The 19,656-nt window shown below is 44.3% G+C and overlaps 2 protein-coding genes across 5 annotated transcripts in view; both read left to right on the top strand.

The window, feature by feature from the left end:
* Window positions 1-3,721: 3,721 nt before the first annotated feature.
* On the top strand, window positions 3,722-18,961 carry LOC141193612 (microtubule-associated serine/threonine-protein kinase 3-like). The gene is made up of 16 exons (XM_073662164.1): window positions 3,722-3,811; window positions 4,201-4,227; window positions 4,307-4,373; window positions 6,006-6,073; window positions 8,698-8,783; window positions 11,177-11,373; window positions 11,763-11,901; window positions 11,991-12,123; window positions 12,315-12,480; window positions 12,597-12,695; window positions 12,930-13,052; window positions 13,203-13,315; window positions 13,405-13,496; window positions 13,903-13,976; window positions 14,476-14,568; window positions 18,741-18,961. The coding sequence occupies exons 1-16, from the start codon at window positions 3,722-3,724 to the stop codon at window positions 18,959-18,961; spliced, it is 1,788 nt and encodes a 595-aa protein (XP_073518265.1).
* LOC141162609 (cilia- and flagella-associated protein 99-like) overlaps window positions 18,911-19,656 on the top strand; it is a 90,911-nt gene continuing 90,165 nt past the window's right edge. For 3 of the 4 annotated variants that reach the window (XM_073648884.1, XM_073648901.1, XM_073648910.1), the window contains exon 1: window positions 18,940-19,027. Coding sequence is in view for 1 of the 4 variants with exons in the window: in XM_073648892.1 (XP_073504993.1) it covers window positions 19,016-19,027 (12 nt within the window). In the remaining 3 variants the exon portion in view is untranslated. Of the gene's footprint in view, window positions 19,028-19,656 lie in introns of all 4 variants that reach the window. The other variant, XM_073648892.1, reaches the window with a different exon arrangement.

Here is a 19,656-nt window from a genome sequence, read left to right as displayed (position 1 = left end):
CCATAGTAGAGGTCTGATATCGCCCAGGGGGGTGACACATTCCCTTTAAATTGTTAGTGGGGTTTTTCCTAAATTTTGGCTGCCGTTGGACTCACAGCATACCCTATAACTGGATAGCAGACCGTCTCCTTTGTAATGGGAACATGTCGTTACTGTGGCCCAGCTCTATGTGTCTTTAAATTGTTAGTGGGTTTTTCCCAAATTTTGGCAGCCCTTGCAGTCACAGCATGGGCATTACCACTATAGGAGACCCGCTCCTTTATAATGGGAAATTTTTTTTTACTGAGACCCTCGTCTATGTCTCTTCAAAGGGGTATTGGGTTGCGTGCAAATTTTTGCCAGCCCTTGCAGTCACTTCATACGCACTAACAGTATAGGAAACCCACTATTTAATAATGGGAACAGCAAAGCATAGCCGACTGCTGGCCCTTTAAGAATAGTAAGGCTGTAAAAATAGTGTTTGTGACTTTCACAATCCCGCCTTCATCAATGAAACAATATGTGTCTGATGATGTGTCACACACCACATGGACAGATAAGGTTGTAAAATGTTAAAATGACACTTACTGGTGAATGTATTTTTCACCGTTGAAAGCAATGCAAAAGTGCAAAACCACATCAAAAACGCTATGTGTGAACATAGCCCAAGGTGTGGATGAGCATTTTTGTTTTTGGTTATTTATTTTGCCTTATATACAAGTCATTATCCTGGAAAGGATGTTCCTTAACATTTTTCCCAGGAAAGTCCATTATGGTTTCGTTTTTGTACGTTTTATTGAAAGTCCGTAAAAGTAGCGTAATACCTCTGACAACTTTGTTGACAGCCGTGACCTGGGAGTCCGAAATGCTTCCAGGGGTTTTCCTCATGCTGTTCCCATGTCATTTGAGCACTGTTCCCATCAATTTAGGCAATTTTTAGTCCCTCTGCAGACCGCCTGGGGGAGCCGCCGGAAAACTGCTCGTGTTTCCCATAGACTTACATTGGGCTCGTTGCTCGGGTCGAGCACCCGAGTATTCCAATGTGCTCGACCTGAGAAACAAGCACCCGAGCATTTTAGTGCTCGCCCATCACTAGTAAAGTCTGAAAATTGCAAAATTTTAATTTTTTTTGTCAAGTTTTTGATATTTTCAGAAATAATCTCAAATCATATCGACCAACATTCTCAACTAACATGAAGTACAATATGTCATGAAAACAGTTTCAGAATCAGTGGGATACGTTGCAGCGTTCCAGAGTTATTACCTCATAAAGTGACACTGGTCAGATTTCTAAAATTTGGCCTGGCGATTTAGTCCAAAATTGGCTCTGTCACTAAGGGGTTAAAGGGGTAAAGCTTCACAAAGGAGGAAACCCAGCGTGTATTTTGCATATTACAATAACAGGTATCACTTTGTATAATACATTTTTCGTCTTTTTGTGACTGATTTGATGCTCGGAGATCTTTGTAATAAACCATCTTTATAGGGAGTCTGGCCGGGTCTGACAGCCGCTCTCCGCTCCTGCAGCCGCACGATCACCACCTAAACCCACACGGGAAAGGAAGGAAGATCACAGAGAACAGCCATTAATATTAATGATGTGAATGATTTATCACAGTCACAGCTGGTAATAGGAAACTCTGCAGCCAAAGAGGTAAATGTCTATGGAGAAAAAAAGACACGTGAGGTAATAAATACACACAATATTTCCCAGAATATGGCGGAGTATATCTTTTGGGTATGTTCACAAGTTGCCCTGTTTTAGCGATCTTTTTTTTCTGTTGCAAACTGCGTTTTACAGTATCAGCTTAGTGCTGGATATTTCTGAAATCTCATTCACACCCTGCATTTTTTCCTTGCATTTTTCTAAAATCTGCAGCTTGTCAGTTCTTTCAGGGGTTTTGCAGCGTTTTTCACCCATTCATCTGAAGTAAAAACACTGCAAAAACAATGTGGTTTTTGGTGCAGAGAAAAATGCTGCAAAAACGCACCGTGTGAACCTACCCTTATAATGGTTGTGTTCTGATTGGAAATAAACGAGAACGGTCATCAAAACATGGAGACATATGTAATTCTATGGTGTTTCCACATTAAATATCACCAGGCAGCATCTATTTGTGCAGAGCTGCACCTTGAAGATTCCATCACAAGATTCCATTATGACATCACTGGTGATTGTCGGCCATTATGACATCACAGCTCACGGTCTCTACTTATACAATGTACACAGGGTCACAGGTGCCTTTGTTGGCTTCATAGTGACTGAGCGCATTTGCAGTTTTTCGCTATTCCATAGTGACTGATCGCACTTGTAGTTTCTCGCTATTCCATAGTGACTTGCGCGCACTTGCAGTTTCTCGCTATTCCATAGTGACTGATTGCACTTGTAGTTTCTCACAATTCCATAGTTACTGATCGCACTTGCAGTTTCTCGCTATTCCATAGTGACTGATTGCACTTGCAGTTTCTTGCTATGGCTGAATTACTTATGGACAATCTTCAGGTAGAAGCACTAAGGGAGATTCTTACCACCAATCGCCCTGACATTGAGCTTCTACCACCCGACGGCGTCCTTAGCTTCACTCACCGGCTGGTGCTGGAGCTAGTAAAGGGCTGCCTGACCAAATACCAAGAAGGTCATCTCACCTCAGAGTATTTGATGGATTTATCTCAGAACATCAAGACATTACTACAGCAGGTAAGTGGTGGAAGCTCCGTACAAAACTTCTCCATAATAATCCTGATCCCCATATTATACTAATGTCCCCATCCTGGTCCTATCTTATACTAATGTCCCCATACTGGACACATCTTATAGTAATGTCCCCATACTGGTCCCATCTAATACTAATGTCCTCATCCTGGTCCCATCTTATAGTAATGTCCCCATCCTGGTCCCATCATATAGTAATGTCACCATCCTGTTCCCCATCTTATAATAATGTCTCCATCCTGGTCTCATCTTATAATGTCACCATCTTATACTAATGTCCCCATCCTTGTCCCATCGTATAGTAATGTCCCCATCCTGTTCCTCATCTTATAGTAATGTCCCCATCCTGGTCTCCAACTTATAATAATGTCACCATCCTGTTCTCTATCTTATAGCAATGTCCCCACCCTTGTCCCCATCTTATAGTAATGTCACCAACCTGGTCCCATCTTATAATATTGTCCCCTTCCTGGTCCTATCTTAAAGTAATGTCACCATCCTGTTCCCATCTTATAGTAATGTCACCTTCCTATAGTAATGTCCCCATCCTGGTCACTCTCTTATAGTAATGTCACCATCATGTTCCCGATCTTTTAATAATGTCCCCATTATGGTCCCATCTTATAGTAATGTCCCCATCTTATAGTGATATCATCATTCTGGTCTCCAACTTATAATAATGTCACTATCCTGTTCTCTATCTTATAGTAATGTCACCATCTTATAGTAATGTCCCCATCCTGGTCCCCATCTTATAGTAATGTCCCCATTCTGGTCCCATCTTATAGTAATGTCCCCATCCTGGTCCCATCTTATAGTAATGTCCCCATCCTGGTCCCATCTTATAATAATGTCCCCATTCTGGACCCATTTTATAGTAATGTCACCATCCTGTTTTCCATCTTATAGTAATGTCCCCATCCTGGCCCCATCTTGTAACAATGTCCCCCATTCTGCTGCTTTTTACATACACATAAAAAAATTCATCTCACCTGACCTCTTCCTCCTCCACAGCCGGGGCGCTTAGGAATGGCGTCATGTGCAGCCGTGCCGCAATGCCGACATCAGCTGCTGGCCTCTGATTGGCCGGTGGCTGCTATAGGTATTGTGGTGCAGAGAGTCGGTCTCTGGGCTGCAATACAGTTCAGATGAATGAGGGTCTGAGGGACCTGATAATAGATAATAATGGTGGGATAGAAGATTCTTCTTTCCTCCATATAAAGCACGACGAGTCCCCAGATATGTAGTCTTGTATCTGCAGAGAGAGGAGCAGATGTCACAGACAATGGCGGCCTCCATTGTCACCTTTCTCATCTCAGAATTTTCCTTTTTGTTTCCTTTCTTCTTTATAGGCTGAAAAAAGATCTCAATATGGAGATTTGGCTTTTATTAAAGAACTGGCCGAAAAAGTCCTGTGTATACTGGAACGTCCGGCCCGCTCATCGGAACGCCCGGTAAGGAGCCATCATCTTCTCTATCACACGTTCTTGTTTTCTGATCTTCTCCAGATCACCGGTCAGATCTCAAAAGATCTGGTTTAGTCCGTCCTGATTTATGTATTTGGTGATTTAGAGGAAGGTTCCACATATTAATTACATATATTATATCTATCAGGAAACACCAGAAGGCGACACCAAAGATGAGCAAAGTCTAATCCCGGAAATCCCTGACTCTGATATGAGTCAGCCGGAGCTGAACAGCGATCTGATTACAGGTGAGCGATCACCCGACCTTCTACAAGGAATATCCAGATATTACAGAGGACGGGGATAATGTTAGATTTATATGAGATTACAGTAGTTATAGATGGTTACATATTATGTTCTTTCTGATGGAGTCGATCACTTTTCCCATCTTTTCCATCTGGCCCAGACTGACATAACAACTTCCGGCCAGGACTCGTCTGCAGAGATTACAACAAAGACAATTCTGACATCTTACATTTCCAGCCCCGTCCCCATCTATTCCCAACCTCCACAAACTCCTCATCCTGCTGATACATCAATACTGAGCCGCTGCTGCCCTATGTGTCCCTATTACTGCAGCTGCTGTGCGGCACAATAACAGGGATCCTCTTACTGCCCCACATAGTAATGCCACCAATGTGCCCCTTTCATAGTAAATTTCCCCTTTTCTACCCTCTAAATGGTAAAATTGACCCCTAGAAAATATCATTGCCCTGATCAAGTGTCCTAGAAAAGTTTCCACATTTTGTCCCAGAAAGTGATAATGCCATAATGTGCACCTTTGACAGTCACAATACTCTGAGTGCCCCTATAATAATAATGCTCAAGTGCCCATTTAACATTTAAAGCGCATCGGTCAGTAGGATTGTGCTCAGTAAACTGCATACACTGTCAGGTAGGCGACTGAGTAAATGATACCTTGGTTGATGAAATCCGTCCTGTGGTTCTTGTGTAATCTTTACTTTCAGTTTGGAGATAATGATATGCTCGTGTTTCGGGGCGGCCTGTGGGGGGCACTCTGTCTGGTGATCTGCTTTCATATTCATCTGTATGCTCTTATGACAGCTCACTGTGCCTTCACTGACATGCCTCCTATTTTACATAATGCATCTAGTAGTGTAGGGCTAGGTAAAATAGCAGGCAGGTCAGTGAAGGCACAGTGAGCTGTCATAAGAGCATACAAATGAATATGAAAGCAGATCACCAGAGAGAGCGCCCCCTACAGAGCCACCCCGAAGCTTGAGCATATCATTATCTCCAAAATGAAAGTGAAGATTACACAAGAACCATATGATGTATTTCATCAACCAAGGTATCATATTAATAAGTGTAATGTCACCCACCTGACAGTGTATGTAGTTTACTGAGCCAATCCTGCTGACAGGTGCGCTTTAATAATGTCCCCTGAGTACCCCAATGTACAGCTCCCCTATACACAGTATGATGGACCCACAGCTTCCCCTATACTCAGTTTGATGGGCCCATAGCTACCTGATGCACAATATGATGGACCCACAGCTCCCCCTATACACAGTATGATGAGCACATAGCTCCCATGTATATCGTATTGTGAGCCCACAGCTCCCCTATGCATAATATGATGTATGATACTCCTGGTAGGACCCCCTGAGCGCGCCCCAGCCGCAACCTCTGCCACTCCCTACAGATAGCGATGCTACTGATGTCTATGGATGCGCCGTACACTCCCATATTAGAATCCCCATATAACGAATATTAATCCCATTCACAGACGTCTTGTCATTTCCCCGTTATATTGCTGTATTATCTATGTAGGATTAATATCGTCTAATACATTTTATTTTTTCATTGTTTTATCACTATTTTAGAAACAGCTGAGTTGGCGGATCCTGTCAGTGTAATCTGTGAGATCCCGGAGATCCAAGAATCTGCTGATGTAAGTATCATAGGGGGAGATGTCTGTGTATCACCGGATCATGGGGTGTGAATGATCCGTCCAGTATTATCCCCATATAACCCCAGGACGTCGCTATTCTAAGAGGAGATGACACCATTGCGTTACATAATAGCATTTATATTATAGGGAATCTGTCACCAGGTTTTTGCTACTCATCTGAGAGCAGCATGATGGAGGGGCAGAGACCCTGATTCCAGTGATGTATCGATAACCTTACTGGAGGCAGCAGTTCTGATATAATCACTGTTTTCTCTGCTGCAGATCTGGCAGTGCTCTGAATGCTGAGCCCTGTATAACCCCGCCCACACCAGTGATTGGCACATTTCTGTGTATAACCCCACCCACACCAGTGATTGGCAGTTTTCTTTATATAACCCCACACAAGTGATTGGCAGATATCTGTGTATAACCCCGCCCACACCAGTGATTGGTAGCTTTCTGTGTACACTGTGCATGGGCAGAAAGCTGCTACTCAGAGGTGCTGGCGAGGTTGCACAGAACAATAGGACTAGATGACGTGAGACAGATAGTCCTCTAGTGATAATCTCCTGCTGAGAAAACACTGATTTTATTGAAGCAACCACAAGCTGCCCTTGTTCTCAAGATGGCGCGTGATTTGTGCAGTTACAATTGGTGCATCTATAAATGCAGGTTTACTCCTTCCTGATTTATGTGTTTGGTGATTTAGTGACATCTTCCACATATTAATTACATATATTATATCTATCAGGAAACAGCAGAAGGCGACACCAAAGATGAACAAAATCTTATCCCGGGAATCGCTGACCCTAATATGAGTCAGCCGGAGCTGAACAGCGATCTGATTACAGGTGAGCGACCACCCGACCTTCTACAAGGAATATCCAGATATTTCCAAACACATTAGACTTCTCACATTTCCTGCCACGTCCCCATCTATTCCCAACCTGCACAAACTCCTCATCCTGCTGATACCCCAATACTGAGCCGCTGCTGCCCTATGTGTCCCTATTACTGCAGCTGCTGTGCCGCACAAAAACAGGGATCCTCTTACTGCCCCACATAGTAATGCCACCAATGTGATTCTTACAAAGTAAATTGCCCCCTTTGTTCCCTCTAGATAGTAAAATTTCCCCCTAGAAAATATCATTGCCCTGTGCAAGTGTCCTAGAAAAGTTTCCACATTTTGCCCCTATAAAAGTGATAAAGTCCACATATGGATCTTTGTCGGTCACAATACTCTGAGTGCCCCGATAATAATAATGCTCAAGTGCCCATTTAATAATGTCCCCTGAGACCCCCATGTACAGCTATTCTATACACAGTATGATGGACCCATAGCTCCCCTATACACAGTATAATGCTCCCACAGCTCCACTATATACAGTATAATGCCCCCACAGCTCCCCTATATACAGTATGATGGGCCCACAGCTCACCTATACACAGTATAATGCCCCCATAGCTCCCCTATATACAGTATGATGGACCCACAGTGACACTTTACACAGTATGATGAACACACAGCTCCCCTATACAAAGTATGATGGGCTGAAAGCTACCTTATACACAGGATAATGGGCCCACAGCTACCCTATACGCAGTATGATGGACCCACAGCTCCCCCATATATAGTATGATTGACCCACAGTTCCTTTATACACAGTATGATGGGTCCACAGCTCCCCTATACACAGTATACACAATATGAATGGCCCACAGCTCCCCTATAGACAGTATGAATGACCCACAGCTCCGCTCTACACAGTATGATGGGCCCACAGCTCCCCAATACACAGTATGATGAGCCCACAGCTCCCGTATACACAGTTTGATGGGCCAAAAGCTCACTTATACACAGTATGATGGGCACACAGCTCTCCTATACACAGTATGATGGGCCCAAAGCTCCCGTATACACAGTATGATGAGCACACAGCTCCCCTATGCACAATATGATGGACCCACAGCTCCCCGTATACAAAGTATGATGAGCACAAAGCTCCCCTATATATCGTATTGTGAGCCCACAGCTCCCCTATGCATAATATGATGTATGATGCTCCTGGTAGGACCCTCTGAGCGCGCCCCAGCCGCACCCTCTGCCACTCCCTACAGATAGCGATGCTACTGATGTCTATGGATGCGCCGTACGCTCCCATATTAGAATCCCCATATAACGAGTATTAATCCCATTCACAGACGTCTTGTCATTTCCCCGTTATATTGCTGTATTATCTATGTAGGATTAATATCATCTAATACATTTTATTTCTTCTTCGTTTTATCACTATTTTAGAAACAGCTGAGTTGGCGGATCCTGACAGTGTAATCTGTGAGATCCCGGAGATCCAAGAATCTGCTGATGTAAGTATCATAGAGGGAGATGTCTGTGTATCACCGGATCATGGGGTGTGAATGAGCCGTCCAGTATTATCCTCCATATAACCCCGGGAGGATCCCCCCTTATATTACATCCGTGTCTGCGGAGCGTCCGGCTTGTATCCTCCCTACATCGGATCAGTGCACATCCGCTGGGACATAATATAGGGGAGAAGTTTCTGTATCTGGAGCTTTTTTCCTGTATCTTCTGTATCTTAATATCATTCTTTCTTCTTTTCTAGAACTTGATGGAATCATTGATCCCGGCGAGAAAGCCGCATATCAGCGACTACGAAACATCCAAACTGATCAGCAGCGGATGTTATGGGTGAGATTTCTGTTGTATCATCCACATTTCTAAGGGTTCCCTATGACAATGCTGTGCTGCCATTCAGTGTTATCATAGGGACATGATGAGTCCACACCACTGTCCACATCTAATGATCACTATTCAGCTCAGCTATATACAGTTGAGCAATTATGCCTTGTAATGTGTGGGGGGAGCATAATAAACTTCTTACGGCCATTGGACGACTTTCAATTTAGACCAATTTTTATTTGGACTGAATAGTATCTACTGGTGAAATATAGCGAATCTGCCCGGGATGAATATCGGTAGATTCTCTCATCTGTAATGTGACCTGGGTGAGGGCAGAAGTGGCATTGTGCAGACCACCCATAGGTGATAATGTGACCTGGGTGAGGGCAGAGGTGGCATTGTGCAGACCTCCCATAGGTGATAATGTGACCTGGGTGAGGACAGACGTGGCATTGTGCAGACCTCCCATAGGTGATAATGTGACCTGGGTGAGGGCAGACGTGGCATTGTGCAGACCACCCATAGGTGATAATATGACCTGGGCGAGGACAGACGTGGCATTGTGCAGACCTCCCATAGGTGATAATATGACCTGGGTGAGGACAGACGTGGCACTGTGCAGACCTCCCATAGGTGATAATGTGACCTGGGTGAGGGCAGACGTGGCATTGTGCAGACCTCCCATAGGTGATAATATGACCTGGGTGAGGACAGACGTGGCATTGTGCAGACCTCCCATAGGTGATAATGTGACCTGGGTGAGGGCAAACTTGGCATTGTGCAGACCTCCCATAGGTGATAATGTGACCTGGGTGAGGGCAGACGTGGCATTGTGCAGACCTCCCATAGGTGATAATATGACCTGGGTGAGGGCAGACGTGGCATTGTGCAGACCTCCCATAGGTGATAATATGACCTGGGTGAGGACAGACGTGGCACTGTGCAGACCTCCCATAGGTGATAATGTGACCTGGGTGAGGGCAGACATGGCATTGTGCAGACCTCCCATAGGTGATAATGTGACCTGGGTGAGGGCAGACGTGGCATTGTGCAGACCTCCCATAGGTGATAATATGACCTGGGTGAGGGCAGACGTGGCATTGTGCAGACCTCCCATAGGTGATAATGTGACCTGGGTGAGGGCAGACGTGGCATTGTGCAGACTTCCCATAGGTGATAATGTGACCTGGGTGAGGGCAGACGTGGCATTGTGCAGACCTCCCATAGGTGATAATGTGACCTGGGTGAGGGCAGACGTGGCATTGTGCAGACCTCCCATAGGTGATAATGTGACCTGGGCGAGGACAGACGTGGCATTGTGCAGACCTCCAATAGGTGATAATGTGAGCTGGGTGAGGTCAGACGTGGCAATGCGCAGACCTCCCATAGATGATAATGTGACCTGGGTGAGGGCAGACGTGGCATTGTACAGACCTCCCATAGGTGATAATGTGACCTGGGTGAGGGCAGACGTGGCATTGTGCAGACCTCCCATAGGTGATGATGTGACCTGGGTGAGGGCAGACGTGGCATTGTGCAGACCTCACATAGGTGATAATGTGACCTAGGTGAGGGCAGACGTGGCATTTTGCACACCTCCAATAGGTGATAATGTGACCTGGGTGAGGGCAGACGTGGCATTGTGCAGACCTCCCATAGGTGATAATGTGACCTGGGTGAGGGCAGACGTGGCATTGTGCAGATCTCCCATAGGTGATAATGTGACCTGGGTGAGGGCAGACGTGGCATTGTGCAGACCTCCCATAGGTGATAATGTGACCTGGGTGAGGGCAGACGTGGCATTGTGCAGACCTCCCATAGGTGATAATGTGACCTAGGTGAGGGCAGATATGGCATTGTGCAGACCTCACATAGGTGATAATGTGACCTGGGTGAGGGTCTGACAGACGTGGCTTGTGCAGACCTCCCATAGGTGATCTATATAGTGCTATTTCATGTATTTCTAGATGTGGATTTCTAGTGACGGCCGGACTTCTAGTATTAAACATTAGTACAGAAGATCATATAATAACTAGTGTTGACCGAGTATGTTCTGTTCCGAGTATGCTCGGGCCGAGCTCCGAGTATTTACCGCTGCTCGGTGATATGGTTGAATCGCTCCCGTGTGCATGATTTCCAACTGTTTGACAGCTTTATTACATGTGAGGAATGTGTAAGAAATAGACATTCCTCACATGTATTAAAACTGTCAAACAGTTGTAAATCAAGCACACGGGAGCGATTCAACCATATCACCGAGCAGCTGTAAATACTCGGAGCTCGGCCCGAGCATACTCGGCGAAAGGGTTAACAGAACATACTCGCTCAACACTAATAATAACTTCTATAGACGGACTGCTAATAATGATTCATTATAACCCATGGATTCTCCTTCTCTCCAGGGCCGTCTACTTAGTGCACCACAAAGACTCAAAACAGATCTTTGCCATGAAGAAAATGGCCAAGCGGAACCTGGATAAACCAGCGGCCTTTCTGGAGAGGGACATCCTGACATTCGCTGATTGTCCCTTTGTGGCCTCCATGCTCTGCTCCTTCCCTACGAGATCTCACCTGTGTATGGTCATGGAGTATGTAGGAGGTAGGACACGTACATTGTATTATACTCAGCTCATGTCTGCTGACATCTCATCATTAGGATTCTCCCCGTGGACGGTTACATCCCCACAGAGCATTTACTACAGGTTATCTATTACCAAGATGCCTGGAAAGTCATTGATGTGTGTGATCTCCTTGTATGTCCGCACTGAGCACGTCAGTATCTCCAGCTGTAGACGAGATGTGACATCACTTTATGTTATTAGTGACATGGACGACGTTTCACCATGACTTCAGACTAATATTATGTGCACTATACATGATATCTGTATATATTCTCTCCTGCCCCAATGTCTCCGCTCACTTCTCATCATACATCATGGCGATCTGCTGTATAAACCCCTCACCGCTCATATTTCCTTTCTTCTACAGGTGGAGACTGTGGGACCCTCCTAAGCACCAGGGGTCCGTTATCTGTCCCCTTGGCCCGCTTGTACTTTGCAGAAGCGGTTGTTGCTGTAGAATACCTCCATAGCTATGGTGTGGTGCACAGAGACCTGAAGCCAGATAAGTAAGTGCCCCCTGTAGTATAATAAAGGGGTAAAGCTATCATCTATTATCACATGGTCTGTGAGTCTAAAACCATCTTCTCTTTCACAGCCTCCTGATTACATCTGCTGGACACATAAAAGTCACCGATTTTGGAGCTTCCAAACTTGGTCTCATGATACCAAAAACCAACGTCCACAAGGAATTAGCGGTGGACATCTACAGAGAGTTCCTGGACAGCGAGGTCAGCATCACTTACAGGAACTTAGCTTGTTCTTTACAAATCTCATTACACTATTGTCTCTTCTCTACATTCTTCATTTCTAGAGAACTTTTCCACTGATATTTTGTCTTTTGTCATTGTGTTTTTATGGCGAGAACTTTTCACAATAATCGTTTCATCGATTCTCATCTTGATCTTCTGTTCGTTTCCAGATCTGTGGCACCCCATATTACATCGCCCCAGAGGTCTTCCTGAACGAAGGCTACGGAAGACCTCTTGACTGGTGGTCACTGGGGATCATCCTGCACGAATTCCTTGTGGGATCTGTACCATTTGATGAGAACTCACTAACTGAGCTTTATAGAACTGGCCAAGTTGGTAGGTAGAATAATCCAATCATTGCTTTCACTGGTTACATTGGTTTAGTTATTTCCTTTGCTTTATCTTACAGTTCAATGCAGAGTTTTTATTTTCTGTAATTTTCTATATAACAGGAGACATAATTTGGGATTGCGATCATGCTCCTCCTCCCGATGCTCAGGACCTCATCAATGAGCTGCTCAGAAGAAATCCGGCACATAGACTTGGGACAGGTAACAGATATAACAGCATTAATATTTCTTACTAAACCAAGGATATATCGCTCATGTCCATGAGGATCAGCACTTCTCTATCTGCTTGCCTATTTCTAATTCTCCATACTATGATTTTAAGTCTATTTCCTTCATGTTGGCTTGCTTATGTTATTAGTTCAGATTAAGATATACTGTTCAGATATGGAGCTGTCTCTGACAATGTCCGAATCACTTCTGTTTTTTTTTTTCCAGGAGGAGCATTTGAGATCAAGGGCCATCCGTTCCTGAGTGACTTAGATTTTGACAACCTTCTAAGTCAGAAGCCGGAGTACGTTCCTCAGCTTGTGTCAGATGAGGACACCAGCTTATTTATCAGTAAGTAGAAAGAGACGTCACCTAGACTAAGCGGCCGTTTGTCTCGTCTTCCATAAAATGTGACAATTGGTTCCCATTAATAATAGTGATTAATGGAGACTGTGTTATACTGACAACCCTTAATAACACTTCATTACCTATGTCTTGTAGATCACTCTGATATAAGCAATTATCTGGTCTCAGAGGATGAGAAGGACACAAGTGAGGACAATGAGAGCCTTGACTTCCAAAATTTTATATCATCTTCTGAAAGGCTTTCTAAAGTAAGTAGGTGATCAATAAATCCAGAATACGTAAAAAAAACCTCTAAAAGTAAAAAAGTATTTCATATCTTATTTTTGCTTGTATTTAGCTCCATACCTCCGCTACCAGGACAATGAATGATGAGGATCCCAAGTCCTCTCCCGAGTGTACCCAATCATCCAGTACAAACATCTCAGAAATGTAAGTAGATTAAGGGGTCATTACTGGGAGCTCCATGCTGATATATTACCACAACACCAAATATAGGACATAAATACGATAATATCAAAAGTAGCATCCACCGCCCCATGATTAGCGGTCATTGTACTTTTGGCTTCAGAAATCGCTGGTGATAGCAGTCCATAATTGTAGCTAGTCATGCATTTTCACTGCTGCCCACACTGTAGGAGAGATGTAGTATTACATGTCAGCCATTCTTGGTAGTTGTTTTCTGCTCTGATCCACAGAACATAGTTTTGAGCAGGAGACCTTCCCCACGATGACAGTCATATGTCCTATTAGTCCTTATAGTCGGTGTTCTTCTAGTGAGACAATCCCTTATATCCTGCGTTTACTTGTGATTTACACATTTTCTTCATCCAAACAGGCAGAAAGAATCTTTCCGTCAATCTGACAGAGACGACGCTATAATCAGCTTACCATCCTCGTCCCCATTGTCAGGTATGTACATGTCTACAGCACAAAGAATGGAAATGTTGCCATCAAGACTCAAATATTTCCACATGGTTTTTCTGTAATAGGTCTACTATGTTATCCATGTTTCATGGATTCCAATGATATTGCCCATGGGTCCATATTGTATCTCAGTTTCCTTACATTTTGTACAGTTTTTTCATGGATTCTGTGAGATACGTTGGGGCATCCAGTGACCTACGTCATCATAATGAGACATCGTCTCCTATAGTAGTATATCGCTCATTAGGGATGCACCATATGGCGGCACACAGGGCGCTCGCGGCTTCATATTAGTGATACTTTTAATGCCCCTCAGATAAGGTCGTGTGTGGTATATAGGACTTATTCTGCCCTATTATGTAATGCCAGATTACCAGGACTATAGGAGACATGACTAGAACAATTCTACTATGTATATGAAAGATACAAAGCAGATCCCAGAAGAATATGTCGTTAATGAGGTTTTTTTTTACTTTCCGATCAGAATTTCCAGCTGAGGAGGAAAGAAAATCTGCATCAAATCTGAGTATAGAAGAACAAAAACCAGAAAATGGAGAAAAGGGGAAAAAGAGACGAGGTAAGTGTGAGAGTCATCTCCATGTTGTGTGATGTCGGTCAGTGAGAATAATTCATGTGGAGCAGATGTCATCTGTCAGTGATGGGATTGTCACATGTGTGATGGCTGACAATGATCCCTGACCTCTGTGTGATGAGATTCCTCTGCCGTCCGGCACAGTGACCGCACAGTAGTATCATGTATTATGGAGTCCCATCACTTACATTATATTTACTTCTCTTCTCATAGGTTCCATCTTCCGCCGGATCTTATCATCCTGCCGGCGTGGATTATCCAGGGCTGCTCGTGCATTTGCATGTTGTCACTGTTGCCCTAAAACCATCTAAAAGACAGAAAACCTGAAGTCCAGCAGATCCACCATCACTGCTGGACCTGTATAGAAGGACCTTCACCATCTACCTGAGGCCTTCTGACTGTTCCATCTCTACCCGGACATGTATCACCTCTGTCACCAGGCTCCGCGGTATTCATACTGCTCGCCTGTCTGGGCTTTTACTGATCACCCGGTATCTGACCCCGGCTGTGCTCCTGACTATGATTTCACCTATTGATTCTATTCCTGATTTTCTCCCTCCCTTATCCTTCTATCCTATTATCAATAAAAAAAATTATATATATTTTTACGGAGATTTTTTTGCATCCATCAAACTTTACTCTGCATTTTGTTAATTGACAAAAATAATATATTATCACAACAGTTTTAAAAGAATATTTATGCCTATAATATATATATAGATAGATATATGTATACATCTATCTGGGACAGCTCAGCTATAGGATCCTACCCTGACCCGGGCACGAGAATGGGTAATAGAGGTAAATGGGGTGGCTCAGCAACCGGGTGCAGAGACTGTCTTTCCACGCATGGCGGTCAACCAAGATTTACTCTATAGGGTTGACAAGATCCGGGACAAGGTCGTTGAACATCTAGTAGTGCCACAGTCACACCCCCACACAAACAAACCTCTATTGTCAATACCTCTAAGGGAAACCTATTGGGTTCACACTCTGTCCCTAGGTTCGCGACCCCTACGGCAGGTACCTCTGAGTCGGGATCTTCGGGTTCCACTTCCGGACACACTTTTATTCTGGGAGGGTTAATCTTACTCTCCCACAAGGTCCAAAACAGTGGCAAACTTCTTCCCAGCACAGTCCCGTAAGGAAGAGTCTTTACCACTCCAACCACATGTTTAACCTCTCCGCACTTGGCACAGATGGAGCTCCCCTGTTGTTCCGACAGGGTCTGCGGTGCCGATGGTCCATGCATACCTAGACAACCTGCGGTTAAACCTGCAGTCCATGGGTTCAACAGTCAGGGGGCAGTTAGCAGCCATATGTCCTGGCCCTTGGCATCACCAGCACCTAATAGCGGGGGCACCACCAGTCCTTGAGACCAATTTAGGAGAAACTGGTCTCCTGCCACCCTCACTCTGGGGTACCCCCACAGTGTGGGCTTGGTTCTTACTGTCCCCACCAGAGGGCCGTGACCCTTTCCCAGACTCCGGGGCTTGCAGGGGCCGGCGTGCCATTTGCATTGGGGCAGAGTCCCGTTCAAAAGTCCTGGGTGGCTGTATACCGCTCAATCAGGCTAACCACCTGGTCGAGATTACCTGGGTCCCCTTGCCCCACCCAATTCTGTATGGCTGCTGGCAGAGTTCGCACCAGCCGGTCCACCTCCACCCTCTCTACCATTTGGGCTGGGCTCAAGGTCTCAGGCTGGAGCCACTTTTTGACCAACTGTAACAAGTTATATGCCTGAGACCTAGCGGGTCGGGACTCCGCAAAGGACCACTGGTACACGCGTTGGGCTCACACATAAGTATTACCCCCCAGTTGGGCAAGGATTTCACCTTTCAGCTTCTCGTAGTCCTGGGCATCCATTAGTCTTTTGCTGCTGCTGGTACAGTAGCTGCTGCTGATTGTGCTGCTGATCCCGCTCCTGCTGTTGCCGCTGGGTGAGTACAAACTTCTTTAGTAGCTCCTCCATTTTGTCTGTTGGCCTAGGCTGCAAAGTGGCAGGCCTAATAATAGACATGCAGCTGGTGTTGGGGTATGCCTCAGCTCACACTGCCCACATTCTCCACCATAATGTAGTGCAGCGGTGTGTATACATATATGATTGCAGTGTAGGATAAAAGTAAGTTTGGACTTGGTCAAACTAGTTGTCCAAGGCAGATTTGGTAAAACCCGGCATGGGCTTTTATTCTTGGAGTGGACTGCAGGAATGGCAGTGGGGCAGTCCACTTCCTCCAGCCCGGGTCTTATAGGTGGCTCATGGCCACAGATTCCTGTTTAAAACCTGCAGCAAAGGTTTGGGTATGTCAGTTTCTGGTTTGCAAGCAGTGCTCTGTTCTGTACAGGCTTGTGTGAGGCTGAACACAGGTCTGTGAAGGCTCCACATCTGATGCACCCTGAGTGACATGGCGCGGCCGTCTCCCACGGCAACAGGGTCTTATGAACTGTGTGGACATCCCGGCTGCGATCCGGAGGACAGCTTTTGTTTTGAACTGTGAGTTTTGATGAATAAAGCTGTTTAAGGACATGTAATTCTATAGGCAGACGTGTCAAATTTTAGCAATGGGCTTCTGTAAGGTTATGCCGCCGAAGGATTTTTAACCCCTCTACTACCCATTACCAATCTTCTAAATGTGCCGTTGGACACTGGCGCTCTGGCAAGTGATGCAGAAACTTTCCTGTAGTGCGGCTGCAGTGGGCTCAAAAGGCGGCGGGCCCACTGAAAGCACCTATAAGGGCCAGCTTGGTCCTCCTGACGCACAGTCATAGGAGATTGTTATTAGCATTATATACTAAAGTATTGCATTATGCATTGCAAGTGATCAAAAACTGCAGGATCAAGTCCCCTAGGGAAACTACGTAAAAAAAAACTAGAAAGGAATTTAAAAAAATAACTAAAACAAAAACTCTTTAAATTATCATTCCCTTCCTCGCGCTCTCAAAACTAAAAGAAAAAATTAACATTTTTGGTTTCTCTGCAACTGTGAAAGTCCGACATCGCAAAATATGAAATGATTTAACCCGTACAACAAAAGCCGTAAAGAAAAAAAAAGTCAAGATTAGTGTTTTCTAGTCACCGCACCTTCCCCAAAAAATACAATAAAAAGCTATCAAAACATAGTATGTGCTCCAAAAACGGTACCAATAAAAACATCAGCTCGCCACGGCAAAATAAAAAAAGAACCCTTCACACGGAAAAGTGAAAAAATGGCGGCACAAGTTAGTTATTTTTTTTACGAAGTTCCTAATATTTTTAAACCATTAAAATATATATTTTTAGGATCTATATCTATCTATCTATCTATCTATCTATCTATATATATATATATATATATATATGTATACATATACATATAATATATAGATATATATTTATGTATATAAACAACTTTGGTATTACCATAATCATACTGATTGGGAAAATCATGTTTCCAGGTAATTTATACCGCATGATGAACGCTGTCATAACAAAACCCAAAAAACAATGGTGGACTTGTGTTTTTTTTTCACCTCACTTGGATTTTTTTTCATGTTTTTCAGTACATCATATAGTAATATGAGTAAAACTACAACTAGTCCTGCAAAAAAAACAAACCCTCAAATGGCTACTTTGATGGAAAAGTTCTGTTTCTTGGGATAAGGGGAGGTAAAAATGAAGGCCCAAATGAAAAAGCGTTAAAGGGGTTGTCCAGGTCTTGGGGTTCAGGTCTATAGTCACTCTATATGACTGCAGACTTGTGAATCCTCCGCGTACAGTGCACGCTGTCAGGATTTGTCGGTGCTGGGAGCGGGCTGGCACGTGAGTGCAAGTAAGTGATTTGCATACATGTGGTCACGTGCCGACTAGTCGTGCACAGCCTCGCTCAATACAAGGCCGGGCACGTCTAGTCGAAATGTGGACGGTGAGTACCATCTGCTCCCAGCGAATCGTGACAGCGCACACTGTGCGAGCTGTGAGGGTTCACAAGTCTGCAGTCACACAGAGTGACTACAAACCAGAGCCCCACGTCTGGACAACCCCTTTAAGAGTGGGCGGTCTCAAAATGGCCAATTACAGGGCAATTGATGTTACACATTAATATAATATCACATTTTTAATTCAATATACAAACTACATCTTCCTATTTTAAAACCAACTTTATTAACACCTAATTCAGGAAAAAAACAAACAACAGGACAGAACCACGTGTTCCTACTTTCACCAATCACCGTCCTCTATATTTTCCGGTTGCTAGGGCGGCGATCAAACATAAGGATAGTAACCAGGCCGAGTTGCACTCTGGGAATAGTAGTTTTTCTCTTAGCAGAGAACCATTTTAGAACTGCTGCGCTGTTAACATTAGGACTACAATACCCAGCAGTCATCGCGCTGCATTAGAAACCGCTGTTGAAACTACTATTGGACTGTTCTGAGCTCCTAAAGAAGCAGGGAATGTGTCAGAAGGTAAGTGACTGCTTTACTGAAGACTAGGCTGCATTCTCCACATCATCCACGGGCATCAGATGCAGGGCTCACCACAGTGGGGTCTACTTCTGGGAAAGCTGGGTGACAAACAGTATCACTCTTCCTTATTGCACTTGTCACTCAGCTTTCCTATTATTCCTACATCTGCATAAGAAGCAAATTAAGAATGTGTTGATTTGCATAGAAAAAACCCCCTCTTAAACTTGATGAGGCTGGTGTATTTACTTTGGGAAAAAATCCAGCTCACAATGGCTGTGTAGTCCTCTTTGGAAAGTTCTGCCCCATTCATATCCATATAGTCATATCCAGTTCTTAGCCTTTATCATACCATGAAGATTATACAGGCCATTCAGAAATGGGATTTTTCAAAGTAACTACACCAGTCTCATCAGGTCTAAGATCTTTTTAATAAATTATGCAGATCACCTTCCAAAAGGATCATTTTTGGCAGGATAATGTCACTTATTTCCATAGCAGAGCAAAAAATAAAAAAATCCAATTTTATGAGCGGGTCTGCTAAAAAAATGGCGGAAAAAGCGCTAAGAAAACAATCAAAACACTGATCCTATTAATTTGTGCGGGAAAAATGACGTTCTGTCCGTATGTCC

This window comes from Phyllobates terribilis, unplaced genomic scaffold, assembly GCF_046119375.1.
Source record: "Phyllobates terribilis strain yellow unplaced genomic scaffold, ASM4611937v1 Scaffold_1__5_contigs__length_1240528914, whole genome shotgun sequence".
NCBI lineage: Eukaryota > Metazoa > Chordata > Amphibia > Anura > Dendrobatidae > Phyllobates > Phyllobates terribilis.
Note: the sequence above shows the minus strand (reverse complement) of the source record. Positions and strands in the feature narration are given on the sequence as shown.

What these genes read in the sequence shown, in the direction of transcription:
- LOC141193612 (XM_073662164.1), top strand. Translation starts at nt 3,722, where the DNA reads ATGGCGTCATGTGCAGCCGTGCCGCAATGCCGACATCAGCTGCTGGCC. An exon ending in ATCAGCAGCGGATGTTATGG is followed by an intron (nt 8,784 to 11,176) that starts GTGAGATTTCTG and finishes CCTTCTCTCCAG; the next exon opens with GGCCGTCTACTTAGTGCACC. An exon ending in GGTCATGGAGTATGTAGGAG is followed by an intron (nt 11,374 to 11,762) that starts GTAGGACACGTA and finishes TTTCTTCTACAG; the next exon opens with GTGGAGACTGTGGGACCCTC.